At 41.3% G+C, this 25,720-nt stretch overlaps 1 protein-coding gene across 1 annotated transcript in view; it reads left to right on the forward strand.

Annotated features, from left to right (window-relative positions):
* LOC116669990 (formin) overlaps positions 1–25,720 on the forward strand; it is a 41,096-nt gene that overhangs the window by 8,620 nt on the left and 6,756 nt on the right. The window contains 10 exon segments of the mRNA XM_032500168.1: positions 1,206–1,347; positions 6,022–6,109; positions 10,314–10,375; positions 10,663–10,751; positions 11,623–11,752; positions 11,859–12,005; positions 12,123–12,182; positions 12,280–12,400; positions 19,283–19,375; positions 24,065–24,116. Of these exon segments, the coding sequence (XP_032356059.1) occupies positions 1,206–1,347; positions 6,022–6,109; positions 10,314–10,375; positions 10,663–10,751; positions 11,623–11,752; positions 11,859–12,005; positions 12,123–12,182; positions 12,280–12,400; positions 19,283–19,375; positions 24,065–24,116 (984 nt within the window).

Here is a 25,720-nt window from a genome sequence, read left to right on the forward strand (position 1 = left end):
TGAAATGATGCCAGGTGTCTATACGTATGCTGCAATCCAAAGTATGTTTAGCAGCATCCATGACAAGCTAGCGTTAATAGGGATTCAAACTCAATTATAGCCATAATCCAGTCAATTAGAAACTTGTCTTGCATGGAAATATGTCTTGGGGTTTGGATGTAAAAAAAAAGTTCCGAGCTAGTTCCCTGCACATTTGGGTTCAGAGTTGGAGGCTGTTCATTTAACTTATTTTCCTCAGTCTCTCAGAAAGGAGTATAAAATCAAAGGCGGATTTTGGTGCAGTATCAGTATGTCTTCAGCAGAACCTCTTGGCTGCCCCAGATGAATACTGCAATATTCACCACTGCAATAGGAAGCCAACTGCATACAGAAACAATTAGACTTACTCGACCCTAACAGAGTCACTGGCAATGCAGTTGATCGTTCTGGTATTTAAGCCACAATAAGCCTGCGAGCGCTTATGTTAGTGTGCTGTGTCCAGGTTCTCTTTCTCATTGTAAATGGACCTTGACAGGTGGAGATATACCTGCCAGTCTCATATGTGCACAGATGAAATGTCATTTCATCAAACAATGACCTGCAACATGTGAAAAGATAATAAGAAACCAGCAGTTAGGCTGTTGCAGCATATCATAGATGTCATTAGTCCAAAGTCTTCTTTAGAATAGGTTAATTTGTTAGTAAGGTGTTTACTGTGTCTCTTGATGTCCGTTTTATATAATAAACTTAGGGAAGGAAAGCAGAGCCAGATGTGATGACATCCTCCTAACTTTAGACACCTCTTGTTCTGATTTCTGCCTCTGTTTGTTTTTTCCATGTTACTCAGCAACATCGGAAACACAACATCGCCTCCTTTACTCTGGTCCATTTGCTGGAAATGGTCCTTTATTACAGAAATGTCTTAAACCTTTGTTATTTTTATCACCTAGCTCATAAACAGTGCCATTTAAAGTTGAGATTGCTGTAATTCCTGCCAAGTTTTTGTGGGACAGCGAAATGGAAAATGAAAAGCAGTGGGCAGTTTGAATAAACATCTAATAATCTTTCACAAATAGAAGACACAATTTGTTGTAGCTCGAGGAAAGAACCTAGATGTTTCTAGCCTGGCTGGAAGCCGTTATGATTGTGATTCTGAGTCTCATTTGTGATGAATAGAGTTAAGTAAAAACTAAGATAAATCCCAAATTAAAATCTTCATTTTCCAGCAACAACACACTCTGGGGTTCTCTGGAGGAACCGAACATCGTCTGCGCCAATGAGTTTGAGGAACTTTTCTCCAAGGCTACGCTGCAGCCAGTGAAGAAGCCCCTGTCAGACACCTATGAGAAGAAGGCCAAAACTAAGAAGGTACATTCAATTGGTCCGCTCACTTCTCCTCATTCTGTGCACTTTGGCGTTGTAAGCGTGCTTTCTTATCAAGCTTTGTTTAAAAAAGACTTTTCGTATTCTGTCATGTTTAATCATAAATCAAAGTAAGAAATAACAAGAGGTGAACTGGGAAGAAATGGATTGCGACTCTCATCAGGTCCTCCTCCAGACTGCTGCCTTCAGTTGCCAGGTCTTGCACTTGGCCAACACCAGCTATCAGTTTAGGAGTTCAAGCCCTTGTTTTCTTTATTTTTGTGCAAGCCGAGCTAACTGTGCAAGATTGTAATGTTGGGAGGGCTTTAGAATTATGTCGTTTTTTCATCTGTGCATGTGTCATAGTTTAGTTTTTAAGATGAAACAAGTTGAGAAAAGCCAATGAAAGTGTGCTTTTGTGCCAGATTGATCTACCGTTCTCCCGACACCACCAAAGACACACTTGTTGATGTCTTGTCAAATGCTGCAACTCTGCACTTCGGCTGCAGCCAGCGCTGCGTCAGCATCCTGGCTGCCTCGTGGTCCTCACTGTGGCGTCCAAGCGGTTAAAAATCGGACACTGCCCCAGACTCTCCCCTTTAAATCTATACACATCCCCTATTCTGATCAATTTGTTAAGGCTCCTCTGTGTGTGTGTGTGTGTGTGTGTCCGTGTGTGTGTGTGTCCGTGTGTGTGTCCTTGATCTCCATCTTAAGATCTCTCAATTCAGTCTGGTCACTCTAAAGCAAAGCGGCAAGCTGTCCACTATTTGATCCTACTCAGACAGCAACATCCAGACACAAATCTTGCCAACTGTCTCCTGCCTGGTCTTACATCAGCCTGGAAGAGGTTCGACCCCACTAATGGAAACACTCCATGACCTCTGGCGCCTGGGTAGCACACCTGGTTGAGCATGCGCCCCATGGTACGGAGGCTCGGTCCTTGCCGCAGCGGCCGTGGGTTTGACACCAACCGTTATTCCGCTTCTCTCTCCATTTTCATGTATTAAGCTGGCTGTGGTTGATATCTGTGTTTAGACGTTTTGTCCCCAGGCCTGTGACAGGAGTCTTATATTTAATATAAAGGTCTGTGTTTAGAGCCAGCAAGAGCATTCAGAGTCCAACTCTACGATTAAAGAGGGCAAGTGAATACATGAAGGCATGGTTGTTTTCAGCCCGCTTATAAGTCCAACTCGCTGCAAAGGTCATCAAAATATAAGAAACGTGTTTACTTAATCATGTTTTATCCCTGATAATTTATACTCTGAGTTAAAGGAAGAGAAATCATTTGAGAGAGAAATCATCTGAATCATCAGCTGATGATGACTTCCAAGAAGTTCATCTGTTTACCGATCGGGAAAGAAAGGAAGGGAATCATAGAACGAAGAGAAACAGATTTTTTTCAGAGGAAGGGATAAGAGCAGGGTCAAAGACTTAGTGCTACTGAGTTGAGGAGGAATGGATCATAAAGGTTGACTGAATGGGGGCAAGGGGGAAACAATGAATGAGAACAAATTGGATGGCATTTCTTTTTTTTTACAATTTCAGCCAATGTCCAATCATTTTATCCCAATTTCTACAGTTTATTTGCTACTCGTTTACTTGATTAATTGACTAATTGTTTTAGCTCTAGGTCATTTCTAGTGTTAGTTGGCACTGGAGATGTTGAAGATTTAATAAAACAAATACAATTAACTGAAAAAAAATATTTTTTAAATTTTAGTGAGAAAATGTTTTTGGAACAAAGTGATAGATAAAGGGTTAAATCTTTTTTTTTTTGATTGGTTACTCCCCTTAAGTATCCATGTAAATAAATATGCTTGTATACTTCACTGTAAGTAGTGAGTGTCTTGATAATGTTTTATTCTTCACATTTTAGCGAATACAATTTTTCCTCCTAATATGGCTCTTTAGAATCTCACAAGTTTGATAAATACCTGCCCAGGCTTGATTTCTAAGGGAGCCTTGACGTGGCTGGCAAGTGATCTCTGTCCCTCTGCGTGACTGCCAATATCAGTGGACACTCATGCCAATTTCCTATCTCTGTAAGCATAGCATCCACTTATATTCACATTGAATTTGTGTGTTTTAATTACCTTGTTTGTTTGTTTTCATGCGTTTGTGTATGCACCTGCGTGTGTACGTTTCTCTGTGCGTGCGTCCGTGTGCTTGAACGCACGTTTTTGTGATGACGGCACGTCCTCCTCGCGAGTCATTATGCACTTGCTCAGAAAGTGTTGCCAGATCATGCTAACACCACAGCCCGGGGCTGTGTGCGCTGAGAGAAGAGGAGATGAGTGGAAGGGAATGGAATGTGTGTACATTATGCATACGAGCCACTTCCCCACTTTCCAACAACTCCACACGCCAAAAGTTGAAACTCGGGGGATGCAGCCAATGCCTACATGAGTAAGTTAATCTTTATCATGTGTGCCATAGAAAAAATCAAAGCTCTTGTTTACTCTGGAGCCTTTCTTTGTCTGCTGATTAGCATACCAAAGCAAAGGAGATGACATGGAAGAGAGCTATCCCACCCGAGTAGACCAGACCGGACTGGACAAGGGGTATAATTGCAGGCATGTGGCTCCGCTCCACTGGCTAGAGGAGGCAATGAAGAGAGGGCACCTATAGAAGTGTGGGAAAGGAGGATGGGCATGTTGGCGCATTCTTGATTGAGGGATTACAAGGGAGGGAGAGATGGATGAGGATGAAGAAATCAATCAAGCTGAATGCGCTCTTGAGTTTGTATGTGTGCAAATATGCACAGCAGTAAACACAAAGACAGTAATTTCCTCCGCCCACATAAATCAAACCTGTATCAAGTTTAAACATAACGGATCTCCTTGAAGAAACAGCAGCTTTAACCGGTTTATAGGAATAACTTATGAGCAATCATAGTGCGTTTATTAAAGACATATTTAAAGCTCTGGCTATGACGTGGGAGAGTGGGTGTTAGATTAGCCACGCTGGGTGAGACTGGGGTTGCTGAGTGTATCGTAGGTGGTTATTGATGGGAAGTCTTGATCCAGTTGTTATTGTAACTCCTGCCTGGGTGATTCCAGACAGATAATCAGACAGACAGTCACCGTGGAGCAGCCTGGCTGCTCAGCCGTGGTTGTGTAAACCATCCACTCGGCTCTGAACCAGCATCACCCTGCCCACTTCGCATAACATCAGCCACCTGCTACAACTCATACTGCTGACACTCCCAGTGTCTCCCTCTATCCTTTTGTTGATTTTCTAAGGCGGCTCGCTTTTTTCTCTCTCTTATTGCTCCTTTCCTTTGACCTGTGTGTGTGTGTGTGTGTGTGTGTGTTATTCAAGTGTCCACGGCAGTTTAAAATGAAAGCCTCCGAATTCTCTATTTGTCCACAGGAGGGAGCCGTTAGCTATTGCTGTCTACCTGTCTCAGCATCAGCATCACGCGGCTCGCCCGAGCTATATGCGTGTCTGAAACCAAGCATCCAGCATCAGTTGTCTTTTCTCATTACCGTAACTGTGTAGGCTAATTGGCGAGTTCTGCTGCCACAGTGAGCGGGAAGGGTTCCTGGGCTGCTTTTAGTGTGGCCCATCCAAATCGGTTAATTAGAGGTGTTGGGAAAGCCTGGTACTCAGCCGTCTCGAGTCCCCAGAGTGGGAGATCCCCAGTGATCCAGGCAATAGAGCTGGAAGCAGCATGGCACCCACTAACGCCCTGTAATGCAATACCCACTTCTAAGGCTTCTGCTTTCCAGCTCCCACTGGACAGCTCAGTAGCCGACAACGCCATAATACCTAATGAAGAAGCCTGACACATTAACTTTTAGAGTGGGCCTTTACCTTGCCAAAACTCTCTCTGGCTTTACGGCTAATTCAGTCATAAGTAATTGTGACCATGTGTAGGCACAAATAAAAATCCTGTGAATTTATAGTTTGTTATAAAAGCTCTGTTTCTCTTTGCCTTGCTCTTCTAGACTGTCCTTTTATGTTGCCACTTTTGCCTTTGTACTTTCACTGCGACTTGATATTTTTTGATTATATCTCACACATGTTCCTCGGTAAACTAGAGGAGGTGCTTTTTTATGTTTAACTTTGCTCCCTCAATGATGTAACTTGACAAAGTGTGTCCTGGGTATGTGTGTGTGCTCCGCATTTCCCAGTTGTTTGCATCACGATGATGGGTTATGACAATGTGTGTTGATTAGTCTGGTCGTTTGGGTCAATCCAGATGATTCCCACCAGGCTGCTGAGACTGAGACTTACTGGTTCTTGAGGCACTTGGTCTTGCTCATCATCTATTATCTGCTTCCACAGCCGGGGGAAGTGACTAAATGATTTTCACCCGGCCTCTCAATGCAGAAATTTACTTTTTTTTAATTCACCATCTGTTCCTTAGTTTGTTTTATGTCTGTGTTTGAATAACAGCATTGGTGATAAATGTAGGTGTGAAGAAATCTGAGGCAGAATTTGGAGTAAATGTTTAGATTTTAAAATAATTAACAGTAATAAAAGTTTGAAACCAACATCATACAATATGGTATTATTGTACATACCTGATGATGTTCTCTTGTTAACCAAAAAACATTCTAGAATTGATTCAAGATATTGTCTTATTAACTAAAATGCATAATGTGGGTTTTACACTAAATTTCCCTCATACTCTTTTAATAATAGGAATTCATTTGTTTTCCGTTTTTCCAGATTATCAAGCTGCTGGATGGGAAACGTTCACAAGCAGTTGGTATCCTCATATCGAGCCTGCATCTGGAGATGAAGGACATTAAGCAAGGTGAAAGATATGTTCTAATGTCGGTCTGTTCAACATGTCAGAATGATTGTGCACACATGATATTATTTTAGTTACTTTCAAGGAGGGAGCTCTCATTTCGATTCAACAGCAATAAATAAAATTTACAGTTTGGTTCAACAATAAATTGAGGACTACTCCTGATGAAATGCAGATGGAGTTATTTTTAGAAATGCAAGCTCTGCGCAGAGAATAATTTCCAACCTCTGTCCACTACTAATTTGTAACACAAGACACTTTTTTTTTTATTAATTTGTGTTTCAAGTGGAACATTGATGATTTTTCCATTTACTGTGGTGGGAAAGAAAATGACTCGATTTGTCAAAATGTGAGACGGCAACACCCAGAGAAAAAGCTGCTTGAAATCCCACTGGTTAAAACCAAATTTCAATCTCCTTCATTATAAGAGCTGTGTGGATCGATTGCATGCTTGCCATATTTTGTGTGCGTGTGCGTGTGCGTCTGTGTCTGTGTGTCTGTGTCTGTGTGTCTGTGTCGTCTGTGTCTGTGTGTCTGTGTGTCTGTGTCTTTGTGTGTCTGTGTGTGTCTGTGTGTGTCTGTGTGTGTGTAAACACATAAAATGTGTGTTGGGGACAGCGTAGATGGGCCAGGAATTGGTCTTGTCCGAGGACTCTGGCGGAGAGTGCCTGCCGCCTGCTAGTCTGAGCATGCAGCCAGCAGATCTGTTTATTGTAGCCAGTGACGGTTTCCACAAGCCTAATGGGACTGACACCCCACTAATGATCTAAGCATGTACAAAACCACCTTCCATAGTTAGCAGACACTGCACTGCCACATAAAACCACCTCATACACAAGCCAAACAGCACATAACACCAGGACACTGATTTTGTTTAGATTTCTTTTTTTCTTTTTTTCTTTCCCTTCAATCCTTTTCTCTCTCTTCTAGTTTCAGTTTGTAGAAGTGGTTTGGTAAAACACCCAGCATGAGGCTGCTTCCTTGTGCCTTAATGGGGGTTGTATGTGAAATGGACAATTTGAATCTGACAATGAGGGACAGCACCTTAATAAGGACTTTAAAAAGCTCCAGTCCCTGGTCTCGCCTGCTTGCCTCCCCTTTGTTGCCAAATTAAAAAGACATGGGACATGTAATGTAATTAGAGCTACTAGGTAGGGGAGTAGAGAAGGTAGCACTCTGGTTACGGGAGAGAGGGGGTCAACTGCACCCGCCGGAGTGACTGGGGGACCTCAAGGGCCACCATGGTTCAATGGCAAAGGGAGGCTCTCCCCCACACACCAGCTCACCACACGCACACATACACATGTTCACACACCACACATGCCCTTCCACACCAAAGCCGATGAGTGAAAAGTGGAAGGAGAGGGTGTGAGGCGGTTGGCAGGCAGGCTTTGATCTGTCGGTGTGGAGAGATATCCGGCTCCCCTCGGATCAGAGTGCTCCTGTGTGCACACTGGAGCAGGCCCCCCTTTGGTGTGTGATTGACGGCTGCATGGCTGAGGGACTGAATAATCCACTCTAATAAGATGTAGGAAATGGACCTCCAGCGTTCTCTCTGATCCAGACATTGGGACCACATTGACAGGTTTTCTGCAACAGGAACAGCTGGGAACCAGAATGCGAAGTATTACCTTGTTAGCTGGAAGCAGTGTGCGATTGAAAAGACTAGTGTTAAAATTGTGTTGTTAAACTAGTTTAATTTACCTGTACAATGCACAATGCATGGTACTGATGTCTTTTTACACTGCTGTAAACAGGATTTTCTACTTGAAACTAAAATGTGTTAATGCATTAATGTTAAAGTACCATACAATATCAAATAATTTTGGCAGTGTTGAGCTAACATATTTAATACTAGTTTAAGTTAACAAGACAACACAGATAATTATTAAATCAATGCTATACTAAAAACATAAAATACATTACAACACATTTTTCCTCTTAGAAATTAAATTTTTTAGCAATAAAATACATCCTTTATCAGTTCAACTAGAGCTGTAACAATTCCAAATTTTGCTGCACAATTAATTGTCTCAAAAATGATTCAGATTTTCAGTAAGTTGTGTCTTTTAGTCAGATTTAAAAATATGTATTTATGTATTTATTACTTTTTCAAACAAAAGAAGGTTTTTAATGAATTCCAGGATACAGCTTTTGGTTTTCTATCAGTTATGTGACCCAGATAATGTAATAACACAAAAACACAGCCTATGAAAAAAAGCACACCTCTTTAATATCATAACTCTTGTCTATCTTGTGTAAAGGGTCAAGTTACAACAAATAACAAAATAAATATACAGTCTGACCAATAAGCACTTAAAAAATTACAATTTAGCATAACTAAACCATTTAAACAATTCGCAGTCATACGCCTTAAGACCTTAGCTAATGTTAGCAATGAATTGTGATTAAACAAAGAAATGGCAACTGTATAATAATTGTTACAGGCCTACGTTCAACACACTATCGGGTTTTATTGCTCGATAGTCTTACCTATTTCCCGCCATCACACATTTTTCACTTGTGGCTATATAATTACCCGATGTTGCTTTATTTTAACATTTGTATGATTTGACTTGTGCTACTATTAAACTGCATTGTACTATTCACATTTGAAAATTCCATCTACTTTTTGTTCTTTTTCAAGTAGAACTTCAAAGACAATACAACCAAAAGCCCTTACAATCAGGACCCTGGAAACAAAGGGATGACCCCGATATCACAACATAATCAGAAAGAATGAAGTTTGATACTAAGCCTTTCTAACTCTGAATACATTTCTTTTTAGATTTTGTTTTAGGCATTTATTTTTGATAGGACAGCTTAGACATGAAAGGGGGAGTGAGAGAGGGAATGACATGGAAAAAAGGGCCGCAGGTCGCAATTGAACCTGCAGCGAGGACTGAGCTTCTGTATGTGGGCCGCAATCTACCAAGTGTAGGGCTGTAACTAACAATTATTTTCATAGTCAATTAAATTATTACATTTTTTTTCTCGATTAATCAGTTAGTTGTTTGGTCTATAAAATGTCAGAAAATGGTGAAAAATGTGGATCAGTGTTTCCCAAAAGCCCAAAGTGACGTCCTCAAATGTCTTGTTTTGTCCACAACTCAAAGATATTCAGTTTACTGTCACGGAGGAGAGAAGAAACTAGAAATTATTCACATTTAAGAGGCTGGGATCAAACATTTTTGACTTTTGTCTTAAAAAATTACTTAAACTGACTAATTTATTATCAAAATAGTTGGTGATTAATTTAAGATTTGACAAGTAATCGATTAAACGATTAATCATTGCAGCTCTAACCAGGTGAGCTACCCAGGCGCCCCGAAAAACATCTATTTTGTAGCATCAGTTTTTTCGGTCTTTGTGACAGTGATGCTTTGTTACATTGAGTAACTGATTTAAGAGCTGTTGGTGGTGTGCAGCCTTCCTCAGCTGACACCAACCAGACAACTGTCAGCTGAGCTGATCTGATCAGCACTGGAGCCACCCCTCCCATCGTGTCCTTTTCTCCCTTACCGATCCATAAACCTGTGACACCTCTAAGACACAGAACAGTGACTTTCTCTTCTTGTGCCATCCTCCGTGTTCTGCCTTCCACAATTTAGTTTTTAATGTCTGAGTCAAGCTAGACAAACATGCATCCTACAGGCCAAGCAGGTAAAAACAAACATCCTTCTTGTTTCTTGCTTGGCTCTCCTTTACAAGTCTCATTCTAAAAAAACATTAAAGGCAGCTGTGGTGGTTCTAGCTGTGAGCCCAGTGGTTAAGCAGGCTCTCTGTTTTTAGCCAGTGATGGCCCCAGCATCCGTAGTCTCAGACCCAGTCTGCAGCACACGTTTCTGCCACACTCCCAGTTTCACCACCTCCTGCTAATATTCTTAATTACCATAGGTGTATAATTCAACTACATGGTGTATTCAACTATGATGATGTGTTGTGGTTGTTGGTGCACTTTGACACAATTGGCGCCCTTGTTTTAGTCTCACTTTTTTCAGTTCTCCTATGTTTTACATAATAGTTATAGCCACAAATGTAATGTTTTATCGACCCAAATTACGTGGCTATTATGAGTTTACGTTCATAATCGGAAAAACAAGTTTGTTCTTCAAGCACTGGCAGAACTTAAAAGGCAGCTTGCTTGCCCAGGATCTTATCCATTTACTAGACTGACTGCTTATAATGAAAATCTTTACTGTTCCAGCTGTTCTTACTGTGGACAACTCTGTGGTGGATTTGGAGACCATTGAGGCTTTATATGAAAATGTAAGTATGAAGGAGCTGTCTGTCTAAGGTAATAAAACAAAGGAGAAACATAAAGCTGTAAAGTCATCTGACAGCGTAAAGGGAAATAGAGAAAGCTCTATATTACATTTATTGCTACAAACCGGTTTTTACTATTGTATGCGTCTCATTGCAAATACATTTTATTATTGTGCAACATCTTGCAACAATTGCATTCCCTATTCAGATTTCTTCTGGGTGCATTCTTTTTCTGAACGTATTTAGCTGTGTTTATATACATCTTGACTTTGTGTCGTGTGTCTCTATAGAGGGCCACCAATGATGAGCTGGTCAAGATAACGAAGCATTATGAGAATTCTAAAGAAGATGAAGTCAAACTGCTGGATAAACCTGAACAGTAAGATCACTTATACCAAAAACTTCTAGAATACTCCTCAAAGAAATGCTACATTCACAATTTTCTGTATTTATCAGTGAAATTAAGGCGAGTTCGGGATTAGATTTTAATGCTATCAGTATTTATTTAACATATTTTACCCAGTAGTTTAGCTAAATCAAATTAATTTACATTAAATTAGGACACAGGACACATCATTTTTAATCAGTTCATAAAAATGACATTAAATAATTTCAGTATTTGTTTTTCATTTGTTTATTTGAACTTCTAGGCAGTTTTGGTGAACATTTACACACTGGGGCAAGTCTTTATCTTTTGATGTAATTTTCTATAACTTTGTGTGTGAGCAAACATATGCATTAATGGATATTGCTTCAGTAGTTCCTGTCAGGGTTAAGTAGTCCGGGCCAGTTAACGATGCCTGGACCCAGCGGTGCCGCTCAGCCTGGCCTCCCTATTTCCATGTTTGACCAGAGCTGTCACTACGGCTGCCCAAGTCATCCCTACTCAGCGTCTGCCTCCATCAGCAGGGTCTAATCACACAGGATGTTACCGCTCTGTTCCCCTCTGACACGGCACTGTTTACATAAGTCGTCCCGCATCAGGCCGGAGATACCTTTGATCAATCTCTGTTCGCCGCTCGTTGCTCTCCCTGCACCCGACCCCGCAGACCTTTCAAACCCAGCCGAGCAGCACCACTCATCAACTGCCTGTGAACAGCAACATTGACTCAGCCGGCCTGCATGGGGAAGCGCAGCCTGCCAAGGACCCAAAATAGTTCTTCCTGTTAGACATTTTGTTTAATTCTGTCATAACACATCACACCCCATTCTCTTCCTCCACCACCTCCTCCTCCCCTTTTGTTATCCAGGTTTCTCTATGAGCTCTCTCAGATTCCCGACTTTGCGGGCCGAGCCCACTGCATCATCTTCCAGTCGGTATTTCTCGATACCATCTCCTCAATCCGTCGCAAGGTGGAGATAATCTCGAATGTCAGCAAAGTAAGAAAATCAAATAATAAAAACAGGACCTTTAGAAAAGTTTCACTTATTTGTGTCAAGGTTTACTAACCCAAAGACCATGTGTGTATGTGTGTATTTGTGTAAGGAGCTGTTGGAGTGTAATAGCTTGCGGGATGTATTAGGTCTCGTTCTGGCCTTTGGGAACTACATGAACGGAGGGAACAGGACAAGAGGTCAAGCTGATGGCTTCGGACTGGAGATCCTCCCCAAACTAAAGGATGTCAAGAGCAGAGTAACACATCACTTATAATTTTGCACTGAAAATCTGCCATATTTTCCTGATATATGTTAGCTAGGTAATCAAATCACAGATCACTACGTATAATATATATAATTGTTTCTTCCTCAGGACAATCGTATGAACCTGGTGGATTATGTTGTTTTGTACTACCTGCGTAATTTTGACAAAGTAAGGCACGGTCAATTGAATTCACAAAATGTAAATTCATAAACATCTTTCACTCAAACACTTATGTTCTAATATACTTTTACGTTTCATCCACAAGCATGCCGGCACAGACAAGAGTGTGTTCCCCATGCCAGAGCCCCAGGATTTCTTCCAGGCTGGTCAGGTTAAGTTTGAAGACCTCACCAAGGACATCAGAAAGCTGAGGAAAGATCTGACTGGTAGGAAATGCCCTGTTGTTGAAGTGCAATCGTTTTCACTGTGGGTGTTGAGGCTTAAGGCTCTGACACACCAACCCGATTATCGGTCGTCGGAAAGTGTGGCGAGGTCGGTGACTCAAATCTGTTCGATGTGTTCTGTGCCGTCTTCAGTCGGAGGAGCCGTCGGCATCCATTTTAGCCAATTTGACTTGTTGAATGACCAATCTGATTGGTGGAGTGCTAGCCCTTGACTAGCAAATCAGTGATTCTTCCACAAGAAGAAGCCAGAGAGCTGATAACGTACTAGCCATCGTATTTACTTTGTTCAGCAACTAATGACAACAATCCTCCTTGACAACTATTAACACTCTCTGATGATACAATGACTGACGGCAGTGTGCTCTGTGTTTACTAGGTCTAGAAAGATGTTCCGTCATTTACAGTTTTCATTCTTTAGGCAATAATACAGACTAGCGCCACCTGATGTTATGAAGACGTATTATATCTCATGCACACGCAGAACAAACGCTCAAGTTGGCGTTGCTTTGGTGTGTACCGATGCACTTTTTTGAGAGATGGGAGCCAGCTGATCAGTCCCACACCACATTGCATTTTATTGCCTCGGTCACATTTGTTTCAGTGTAAATCAGTCAGTTTGCTTGCATACAGTACCATCTTTCAACAGAGCAGTTTGAATGTAAACGTACATCCCATGTTCCCGCCTTGTGCAGAGAGGTTGGTGGGTGTATTCCGGACTTTGTATGGCCGCTTTTCCTGACATTGTATCTTTTAACAGCTGTGTCATCATGACACCAAAACTTCTCCTGTTTCAGGACCAGTGACAGAGCGCCTAGACAAAGAACCATCTACATCTCTTTGTTCTTGAGCACTCAAAAGAAGGACATTGACGAAGCAGTAGAGTGACAATTGGCGGATAAATAAGTGAACATGATTTTGGTGTTTTGTGCTCAAAGTGTCGTGGGGCGCCAAGCCACTCAGTAACCCAGCCAGTCAGTCTTGGCTAGGGCCATGCGGAGGTTAAAGGCGATGCCCCCCAGTGCCCCTGGTGTCTGTGGTTATTTAAATCAACCAATAATATGGCATATGAAAGCAATTAGATATGCTCCACAGCTCTCTTATACGTTTTTTTAGATCGCTGTTAAAGCCCACTCCTCTCTGACCCAGGGGAAAAATACAAAGAGTCTACTAAAGTACCCAGACCCACCTCAAGCTGTCACTCATTTATTAGGAAAAATGGAAGACCTGAAGACAATAAATGCAACATAATGGCCCTCGTATTTGATCTCTGCTGCAGCACAGTCTGGCACAGTAGTCCTCGGGGGTATTAGCATCACAGGGCAAGCGTTGAATTCTGGATGTTTGGTGAGCTCCACCTCTGACTCCCACCATTTTTATCCTCTCCAGCCGCCAGGAATAAATATTTATGCCTGGCTATTATAAACCAGCCTAAAGAAAGCAAGTGGTCTTAATTATAATGCTAACAGAGATCACTTCCATCCACATTGTGAATTGTGTTTGAGAGATAGTAAGAGGCTAACACTGAATCACACTTTGGTTTACTCGCTCTGTTTGACTGAGCAGCAAGGCTTCCTGCCCCTCTCCTGATCCCGAGGTGGCGACTGCAGTGGTGCCTTGCCCTCCAGGCTTGGGTCAAAGATCAGGAGCCTTGGTGCTAGCAGTCTCTCCTAGCTTAGTCTCCTCCACAGACATTTTGCTCTTTGCTGCACGTGTGTGTGCAGCGTGTAGTCATCAGTGATGCTCAAGAGCGGGTTTCCGTCCGCTTGGCTGCCATCTCCTTCACTTGCTTGTGCAGAAACATGATCCTCTTTTGATGGGGCTTCCTGTTTGGGGAGAGGGGGTGACCTCTCTCTTTGCTCCTCTCAGGGGGAGAAGGATGAGTGGGACGCCATGAGGAACCAAACCTACTGTAGGACTCTCAGCTCCCATAAAGACAGATATCTTCTATTGTGTTTCTATTTACAATTATGCATAGTAATGCACCCAAACCAAACATTACGTTTATCTTTTAAAATCCTGTACGTCAGCTTCAGCATGAGGACCAGTGAGTACCTACACAAAGATCACTTTAACTGTAGCGTAATTGGACTGGACAGAGAGGCAAGGACGCTACCGAATGAAATGGGATCAAATAAAAAGAAACAGTCAGAGCTCATTTGCCGCTCAGGGGAGTTTAGTGTTTCACAGAAGGCCTGGCCTAGGTTAGGCATTCATCGCTGTAGCAAATCAGACAGTGTCCTGATTTTAAATGGCCTTTAATGTCAGGTTCAGGCAGGGCCTTTAGCCTGAGGTCTGTTTTACGATGGAGGCTTTGCTCGGAACGGCATGTGTGAAGTCGGCGGGCTGAGGTACAGTCACTGCTCGTCTGACCAAACAAGACAAAACTAACGCTGAATGTTGGGATATTTGTCAATGATTGTTTGCAAATGGTGTGTACCTTTTTTATTATTATTATTAACTTTTATATGAACCAAATCTGTCTAAATTCTTTTGCAAAATAAAAAATGTAGATCAAAACTAAATTTCTCAACAGTACAACACAATATAAAGGTATTTTTACCAAACAAGACTCTTCACATTGCTAGTATGACGATTATAGATAAACATTGCACTGACTAATCTTAGCATTATCCAATCTCTCATGAGGGATTTTGATGATCTTTAACAAGAGTTAATGCTTGACCTTATATTCTAAGCCCTGTCTCATGTTTCTACCTGTCAGCACAGTATTCTGCGGCAAAACTTTAGGAGAAGGGTTATAGTTTGATGGCTACGGGTTGATCTATGAGGAGTAGCGTGTCTTACCTTTCTCTACTGAGGCAGTCTCCTGGCTGGCCTCACAGAGGGGGAATAGCAGGCTTCATCCATAGAAAGGAGCGCTGACAGTCTGCTAGGATTGGAGATAATTGGGGATCAGTGAGAGAATTTTCCTCCAGGTATAAATAACAAGTATGCTAGGGCTGCGGAACTGTACTGGTTTAACCTCTGATAAAAGAATTTTTCAAAGTATTTTGTTTTGTTTACAGCAGGACTTAAGTTTTACAATATTTTAATTGAATTATTGCATTTGTTGGAACTCTAGTTCAGCTAGCTTCAACTGGTGAACAACAATGTACAGTAGAAAAATAAAGGAATCACTTGTGTATCTTATGCATTTCTCTGTTTACTAGTTTGCGCCCTCAGTGTTTACTTTTAATGATCCAGAGCTACAGAGACAATAAGGTGGGGTGGTGTTTCTGAGACAGCAATATTCATCAAACAGCGAGTTCCCTCATCTTGTGGTGTTCCGCATTCTCTCCATCCACTGTTGAAGCGTTTTCTCTAATCCACACACACAGTTGTCCATTGTCTTGGTGTGCTGTGATTTCCTGGTAGCTGCAGTGGGGGCTTTTTCTCACTGTGGTAAAATCATAAGTACATATTGACATCAAAGTCACCCAGTTTTGCAAACCACACAGGGTAAATTCTGGAACAGAAGTCTGGCTTTCTTGTTTGTTTTTCTTCCCGTTTACTCCACCACCACCCCCATTTACCCACAGCCTTTGACATGTTACCTCATATTACACAATAGCGGGTCGACACTAACCCATTCGGATATGATGGATCGGGCGATGATTCAGCCTGTATTCCCACAGTGTGGCATCCTGTACCTGTGCTACATGTGTTTGCACGTCAGCGCTCACATCTGGCTTGGGAAAAAATATTTTTTCTTGTTTTTGCTGGTTTAACACAATCCATAAAAACACTTGTTCATTATCAGGATGCTGGTTTTACAAATGACTTCTAGCCATAGAAAAATTCTCAGTCCTCTGTTCCGTGATCTCTTGATGGAAAATACATTGGCTCCCCAGTTCCAAAGATACTGAGCCTTCTCTCTGTGATCTCATCTGTTTCCCACTTGTAGTAACAGTGGAAGGGTTTTAAAGATCGGTGCTGTGGCTCTCATCAGGATCCTGTCTGTCTGTCTGTCTGTCTGTCTGCGGTGGGAAAACTAGTCCTCTGTGGCTACATGACTGGACAGAGAGCCTGATGGGACAAAGCAGTCGAGGAGCGACACTGTAGTATAGTCGTAAATTGGAATATCAGCTTTATGTTTCCTCACTTTTCACAAAACTAAGCTGTTGTAAAAGTTAACAATGGAGAGATACTTTGTCTTATTAGATACTTAATATTAGATACTTATTTTTGTCAACATAGATATGAAGTTTTGATCTGATGTTACAATAACTAAGACTTATGCTTATTACAAATGCTTCATTAACAATTTTATGGTGTGTATATATATGTATGTAATTCTCTGACTAGTTTGGTCATTGGTTCCTGTGTATCAGAATGGTCAGTTTTTTATAATGTACATTTTATAATTTGAACATCAAAATATGAATTCAAGATATGCACAATTTAGCTTTAATTAGCCAAAATATAAATACTATTAATAATGAGAATTAAGACAAAACTATCACTGACTTTTTCCTTTTTAATGTTTTTCTCCAGAATATTTAATATACAAATTGACAAGTTATTATACCAAGTCAGCATGTCAATACTTATATTGTGACTAATACTGTTACTATTTACTATAGAGATCCAGCTATGTATGCATTTAAATTGGGATTCTAAACAATAGTGTGTGTGTGTGTGTGTGTGTGTGTGTGTGTGTGTGTGTGTGTGTGTGTGTTGTGTGTGTGTGTGTGGTGTGTGGGTGTGTGTGTGTAACATATATACACACACACATACAATGTAATATATACAATAATGGTTAGTCAATGTTATGTTCTATAAAGACAAAAATGCTTTAACCTTTTACTTTCCTGTCAAGTGAGAAATTAATTTTAGGTTTTAAGATGAATTTCAACTGCTTCAGTTACCACTTAATATATCAGAAAGATAAGAATTACAGCTTTAAGTAGTATCTTTGTAGATAGACTCATTGGTTAATATAAGGCTTATTTTGTTATGAAGCCTTTGCTAGGAATTAAATGACATTTAGTCACAATTACACACTTGGTCCAGATTTGAAGAAATACACAAAATAAAAAACACTCAAAAAAAATATTGACTAGTAAGTCCATATGAATAAAGGACACCATTTTTGTCATAATTTTATTTTCTCCATATTTGTGCTGCCCATTGAAGCAGAAAGGATGTACAATTACAAATATGTTGTAAAATGCTTTCTAAATACTACCTTAAAATACATTTTTAAAAGCATGACAGAAAAGACATACAAACATATTTGAGCTTTTCCACAACGTTCTCATTTGCTTAATCTGAATCTTCTCTTGTTTTGTCCCATCAAAGTTTGTGGGACTGTGCAAAAGAGCAACACATTAACATTCCCTGCTCCATTAACACACACTTCTGCTTTATTTGTGACCAATAAAGAATTTATAATATTTCAAACAAAAGCCATTATGTTTTAAGATCTTCTGTCTAAACTGTTGTATGGTGTCAGTCTTTAACTCAAAGGAAAATCCTCCTTTTGAATGCACTCTAAAATATATATATATATTATCACTCCAAGACAGTGTCTCAAACTGGAGCTTTTAGTTTTTATTCATTACAGCTGCTGTGTTTTGTGGGCTTCCTTCTTGCCACATTTGCTGTCTGGACCACATTTGGAAGACAGCCGCCTCTAAATTGTAGACTTGCTGTTTTGAACTGGTTAATGGTCCTTATGAGTGGGGGATTTCTGGACAATATTTTGGTTGTCATGTTTGTTATGGTGCTGATTTTTTTTTTTTTTTTTTTTTTTTAATCACTGCCAGCTCTCACTATCCATGATTTTAAGAAGTGTCCTGGAATCCAGACTGTGAGGCAGTACGTAGTTACTCCTCTATTTTAATGTGCAGACATTGTGTTTCATGTCTGATTTATTAAGACAGCCAATAAATTAAAGATGTAATAGACTTGAGTTAACAGAGATGCAGGTGCAACAGCTCCCCATGTAAACACGTGACAGCCAAACTCGGATCTAAAAGCGGCAACGCAGTGAAGTGAGCGGCCAGACCTGTTAATGCTCTTGTTGTGTTGCAGAACTATTACGCTATGCAGTCATAAGCAAGTTACGGTATTTATTGCAGCCATTAATGACTTACAGGTTGGATGAATGTGCTAAAGTTCTGTGCGTGTATAGTGACGTGCAGTTGAGAGGAAATGGAGAAGGTTCAGCGTGAACACGCTCAGTCTTGGCTGTCTCCTCTGAGCTTGTGTGAGTTGGCTCATTTGGCACAAAGGCCATCCACAAACAGCAAACACATCTGCCACACTGACATGGGCACGCAGGTCTGAGGGCAGAATACAGAGTGGACATTTGTTATTGACCACACCTTTCCAAAATACAATATTAGAAATGGCAACAACATGTAACTTCGACAACAGATGGATATTACTGATTTGTAACCCACGGTATGCTCTCCACTGCGAGTATCAGCTTAAATGAGTGGATCAAAGGGAAAAAAAGACTAAATAACCAAAATACAAATAAAACCACAGATGTGTTTTGAAAATTGAATAGGCTGTTTACTCTTTATCACATTTATTTTTGTAACAAGGGGAGTGTTTCTGTGGCTCTCCATTGTAGCATATTTATTTAGTGAGTAAGTATGTTTATCATTTATTTAGTGAGTAAGTATGTTTCATTTAAGTGTAAATCTCTCTTTAAAGACACACCAAGCTTGTTTAAAGCGATGTCGTATTTCCCCGCCACAATTTGATGAACCTCATTTCACATATTTAGCTACACTGTGTTATTTATTAGGTTTCTTAATTTTATACCTCGCCTCAATGGTGTTTCTTTTTTTATGTAGAGGCATTTATACAATTCACCTTTTCCCTTCTTTGCTTCTCTGCTCTCTCTACCAGCTTGTGAGAAAAGTGTGCAGAAGGTGTGTGCTAACTCGTCAGAGGAAAACCTCCAGCCCTTCAAGGAGAAAATGGAAGGATTCATCTCTGCCGGTGAGTTGAGGTGGTTTGCGGCGTATATATCTCTAAATCTGTTTTGCGCTTTTTTTAATTCCAAATTTATTTGGAAAATCCTCATCCACACAGGAACGGGTGCACGTGATAGAGAAACACAATAGTGCAGGGCAGAAAAAATAACTAGGAATTCATTGTTTGCCACTGTAACACTATTAAATTAGTGATTAAGGGATAGACGCCTTGTTTAAATGTCTAAACTTTGACTCCTGTGAAATACTCTGTCACTGACTGTAATCACAAAATAATTTGATAATAAGTTGTGTTGGTCAAGAGGCATCTTCTCCCACTCCCCTCAGATCACGCACAATGACACACTCAATTTCTTGCTGCCAGACAGTGAAATAGGCGTTTGTCCTGCTCATAAGTGGGCATGTCTGAAGAAAATAAAATTCTCAGTGTCTGTATAGATGAAACATTCATTCGGACAGAGCATTTAAAGCTGAGGAGATCATTGTGAAACCGAGCTTACAGAGCTAGAAAAGCCCCGTTTTCACCCAGCATGGGACCTTTTAAAAAGAGAAAGGTATAATTATGTTTTTTTCCCATGTCAGAGAGTCAGCTGGGTGGTGCAGAATCTGCCTCTTAGTGCGTGTGCGTGTGTTCTTACTGAGAGAGGGCGTCTCGGTGTGCTGTAAGACAGCATGAGGACAGGAGTCTACAGGCCCATAGAAGGGATCACATTGCCTCTAACATGGTTCTCATGTACTCTCGGCAACCATAAAGCTGGCAGGACACCTCTGGCTGTGGCCTTGTAAAGACTGGCCGGGCTCAGTAGATCAGGCCTGGGGACCACCGGGACAGGAGCAGAGTTCCCCCCTGAGCACACTCTGGTCATCTTGCCATCTGTCCCTTTTCTGACCTAGACACTGGTCTTCCCTCCCTTTTTATAATAGTTGTTCAGTAGTAGCTGCTATTTAACTTGTAACATACTTCTAAAAATGCTGACTTTGTGGCTTCTACTGTGGAAAGAATCAAGTGGATAAACTGCACATTAGGGTGATGAGTTTTCCTAAAAAACACACAGACTAAGAAAGAATCTCTCCACAACTAAGTCCCCTTTCAACCTCCATTAATTTTGTTCTGCAGGATACAAGGGTTAGTGTGTAAGAATTTAAACACAAGTACTTGGGTTGGTTCATTTATGAAGGTGACTGTGTACACATTTCCATGAGGTATAGCTCACTTATTATTAAAATGAATGTCCATGCTGGCCATTAGACACCTACTGTATATGCCGCTCTACGTTTGTTTCACCAAAGCTTTATTATAAACAAACCTTCCTCTGCATCCGAGTGAATGCCATTAAGGCTTCTTATTTTGCCTCAGATGGCTCCATCTATTTCTCCTGCTGTCACATCCCTGATTCAGTTGTGCCTGACTAAATAGTAAATGTGGCACCAGAAACTGGTCAGTTGGACTGTTTAAAATCCACCTGCTTCCTGCCTTTGGGCAAGAATCCTCCAGCATTGTCTGCCCAAGCTGTTGATAAAAATCCAGTTAGCCAATAGGGTTTGATTGAAGATCAGAGTGTGTCAACACTATTTTAACTTGATGAAGCTGCCAATAATATACAAGTATACTTTATATTACAGCTTGGATAGCATCCTTTGGGACTGATGCACTCAAAAGCAGCAGATAAGTGTTTACATGGGAGACCAGAATGAAACTTTTGTGGGGGTTTTGGTGCTGGTTTGTACAAATTAGTGTCCTTGCTACTCTAAAAGATCAGTTTTTATTGGAACTTTATTTTCTACCAAAGAAATAGACGCTACAACTCTCTGTTCTAGATGAGAATTTGCTGTTGCATTTCTTTTTCAAACATTTTTTTGCATTAATTAGTTTATTAACATCAGCTCATAATGCATTTTTCAAGTGTTAGTGACAGAGGAAAATGTCCCTATGAAACAAGCACCAGATTACATTAAAGGACTAATGGCTTGCGTTACTTGCAGCAGTTGGGAAACAATAGACTCGCGTTTTCATAGAAGAGTCACATGAGGTCTCTCACCGGGAGACTGTAGCCGTATGTTTGCGGCACAGAGTGAAACTTTGTGGGGAGTCAATGTTTTTCTGTACTTGGTAATGTAGAGCTGCACAAGCTTTAGGTGGACTACAGGAAGAATAGCTGTGCCTATGGCCCCAGCTAATGGAGATCCCAATAAATCAAATCAAAATCAAACTCCTGAAAAGGTGTTATGACATTACAAGCCTGTGCTGGAATCACATTTTGTTGTAATGTGCCATGACATTGTTCTAGTTAGTTAATCCACCTTAACTACTTCTTTGTGCTAAAGCCTCCTCTGAACTTTGGTCAGTATCACATCATATTTAAAAGCTTTCAGAAACCACTGTGGTTGCCACTGGCTACAAAGCGGCATTGATTTGCAAAGGCACATCTTGAACATAAACTTTCCAGTGGAATACTTGTAAACCTTTCTTTCATAAACAGAATTCCTCAAGCCGTTGCCCATGCTTTGGGAGGACCGAGTGTGTAATCATCGTTTGTGATGATTCCATGCTCCTCACATCAAAGAGCGACTGAGGCTCTTAAACTCTGACTCATCAGTGAATGAGTGAATTTCTCACCCAGGTAAACGCTCAGTCGGCTGACCACAGATGCATGTGTTTGACACATGATTTTTAGATATTGGAATTAACCGTTTGCTAGAACGTCTTCCTTAAACAAGAGACTCAAAGTACTAGTGAATCAACGGTATAAAGACTTTGTACTAAGACTTGTGTTTCTGAGTAGCACTGACCCATAGCCCATCCTGCGGAGAAGCTCAAAGCAGGGGCTGCAGGTGAACCACAAAGCCCTGCGCTCTGCCTCTTAAACTTGCCCATGTGATCCCTCCCAGATCGAACACGGGACACCTCAGAAATGCAGTGATCCGTCCTCTTGTAAGGCTGTTCCTGTGCTCGTCCCGTCACTGTTTTTACAGTCACTGCTCTGTTTTTAAGCCAAGTCCTCTTTACCCCCTACACTTTATTTCTCTCTATTGTCAGAACTATTCTCTAAGGTAAAGTTTAAAAAAAGCCTGTGGTTGCTTTCAACATCTAATCAACCTCATTTTCCTTTTTTAATAGGAGTTCTTTGAAACCTCTGGGGATACTCTTACGGGCATATTTTTTTGTGTGTTGAAAACGAGCCATGACTAATTGAAAACAAATTCCTGCTTTTAATCATTTTGCTAGCTCACTTAGGAAATACACATGTATCATCACATCTATGCGCTTTCTTTGTTGTCAGTGAGTCATATCCCAATAACCCAAATTCCACTTGTTGACATGACTGTGAATTACGTATACCGTGTAGAATTTGCAGATAACAGCTGTCCAAGGAAGCTGTTTTTGATGAAGTCTTTGAGATGAATCTGTGTTCAAATAGAGGTGGTGTAGGGAAACAGAGAGGGATGCTTCATCCTTAGCCTCCCTCTAAGACCACTTTCATCTTCCATCTCATTGTCATCTAGCTGCTAGGTATAGAAGCGGTTTGGAAAAGTGTGTCAGAGTTTAAAAGCCCTAATTTATTGTCCCTCTCAGCATGCACATCTCATAACTTTCTAGTTAGCGACTACTGGTTTCATGTTTACACAAGGAGCGGAGGAAGAGAAACTTCACACATCCTCTCTCTCTTTCTCTCTCAGTTCCAGTGCCACCTCTGCACAGTCGCACCAGAGGGGTACCTCAGGCGCCAGCCTGACCCCCACTGAGACTAACGCCATTGGTCACGGCTCCCTACCCCCTCCCCCCCTCCTCCTCCTTCTAACCCAGACATGGCCACAACCTTCATTCATTAGGTTTACCTCAGCCCCCTTGCCCACATACATACAGAGTAAAAGTAAAAGGGGTGGTTGGTCGGAGGCTTAAGCTCACCTTCTCCCAAAAGACCCCCAAACCTGCCTTTGAACAATTTTTTTGAGACTTCCCCCTCTTAAATCTTCAAGTAGGAAAGGTCCCCCATCATTGTAAAAAGGATGAATCTGGAAAAATGCAATAAATCTGAGATCACAGGCACTCTCTGGCCCTAGATAAATTCTTGCACCTCGGCCTGGCCCGCCGCACACATCTGCCTTGCATTTAGACACTTTTACATGGCAGGAGTCCACAGGAGCCTCCAGTTCCCAAGCCTCTCTGCTCAACCCTGCGCCCCTGCTTCAGCGCTGTTTACAACATGCACATGTATGTCGACATACACGCACCTCTCCAAACAGACCACTGCTCCCCGCCCCGAGCCCGGGCATCACAGGCTCACACTCTCATGCGTCAACACACAGAAGCACGTCACACTTTACAATGTGCTGAACTGTCATTGAATAACATGCTCGCTGTGTCACTGACATTTCAAGCCAGAGCCCTTTTTTCTTCTTTTCTCCTCAATCGCCAACATAAGGGCGGCTAATGAACACAGCTCCCTCCCTCTGGACCCGCCGGTGTTGCTGGGATCAGTTCTCAGTGGCTCTCAATGGAAAGATTTGGTTATAACCAAAATGTTTAAGTCTGTATATCTATATCTATAAGTATGTCTATAGTCAAGTTTGTCCACTTGACTATATAATGGGACAGATTATGGGGCTTTTTGGTGACATATTGTAGATGTCACCAAAAAGCCCCAAAATCTGTCCCATGATATATCTTGATCCAGTATTTCTTTTTCTTTAACAGCTCAAAAGGAGCATTCAGCTGAAGAGGAACGACTCAGTTCAGTGCAGAGAAGGTAGGAAACCAACTTTAACAACTGCAAGATGAGATACATTTAAATGTATGACTGAAGTATCGTAATTAGATAGAAAATATTTATATTTCCTGTGGATTTCGTCCCTCAACAACTGTCATGGATTGTAAACATCAGCAGTTATTTAGCACAGTTAACATGGCGGGTTTCCGATAGCACTAATGCTTGCTATTTGTTTAGTTGCGTACAGCTGATAAGGTTTCTGGATAAGCCACTTTGACTAGTCAGAGAGGTGATTTTGGAAGAAATTTATTTTTAAAGTGGTGGATTTCTGCACATAATGTGCAGCATACTGTATTTTTAGCCTGAATGCCCTGTGCTTCCTCCCCTGCAGTTTGTATCAGTCTTATCTGCCATGTTATGCGCAGAAGACTCCCGAGAGTTTGCTCAGAGATTTATAGGCATAAGACACACTGGCAGCCGCTGAGCTCGCGAAATCATATCTGGAACATTTCATATTGGAAAAAGATGGTGGAGCAGACAAACAAAGCAAATAGATTATTTTGCTTTGTTTGGATAGAGAGCAGAATTGTTTGCTTTATATCGCAACTCTTCCTCTTCCAAAATAAATCATGAAAGCACATAAAGGTGAAAGTGAATGACGCAGGAAAATGGAAACTATAAACAATTAGAAAGTTGATTGCTTTGGACAATACTGCAACTCAAGTAATTCTGTTTCATGTTGCAGTTCTTTGCCATAGACTGATATCTCTACCTGCGTGAGTGTGAGTGTGAGTGTGAGTGTGAGTGTGAGCGTCTGACACTACTGTAATGAATGCAATGAACTTGAAGGGAAATATTGATCAAAAGGGCCCCGCAGTTGACAACACCTTTGCCTTTTTAATGAAGTTGTCCTTTAATTTCATCTAAAGAGGGGGCTGACTGGCGCTAGGTAGAGCAGGAGGGGGGGGGGGCTTTTTGTCAAGTTCCCACAGAGCCACCTCATAAAAGTGACACACTGTTGATGAATATGGGCGTCAGCGGGCTCACCGGGGCCTGGGTGGGCTCTCACATCTGCACAGGATGAGGGATCCTTGCACAAACACACAACAACAGCAGAGCCGCAAAATGACGGTGTTAAATGAAGGAAATAAATAAGACATCCTCAGTGATACCTAAAATCTCAGCCTCATGAGGAGTTGGTGAGTTTTGACGCCTGTGAGTCCAAGTCAACCACCAGTGACAAGGACTGGGCGATATGAATCAACATCAAGATATTGGCAAGAATTATGGCTGGTTCCAGCTGAAATGTGTCTGTTAAAACTGTCAAATTGGGCTGCCACTTAAAATTATTTTCATTATCAATTAATCTAACACAGGTGATTGTAGGATCAGACCTTTAGGTGGGCCCAGCCCCTAATGAGAATATGACACGGATACAGTGCTTTGTCAGTGTTAAACCCAACGTCTTTTGTCACTATTAACACTACGATGGAACTAAACCTGACACTTTTGAAGTCACAGTGATAATGACCAATTTGACACATTGTTCTAACATTCAGCCATTGCTTATGTTTCAATTTGAGTTCTAATCTGCGCCATGAAATTACCAACTTCTTCACAACCGCACTCCTGCTCTCCCTCTG

This window comes from Etheostoma spectabile, chromosome 20 (genome assembly GCF_008692095.1).
Source record: "Etheostoma spectabile isolate EspeVRDwgs_2016 chromosome 20, UIUC_Espe_1.0, whole genome shotgun sequence".
In the NCBI taxonomy this organism is placed as follows: Eukaryota; Metazoa; Chordata; class Actinopteri; order Perciformes; family Percidae; genus Etheostoma; species Etheostoma spectabile.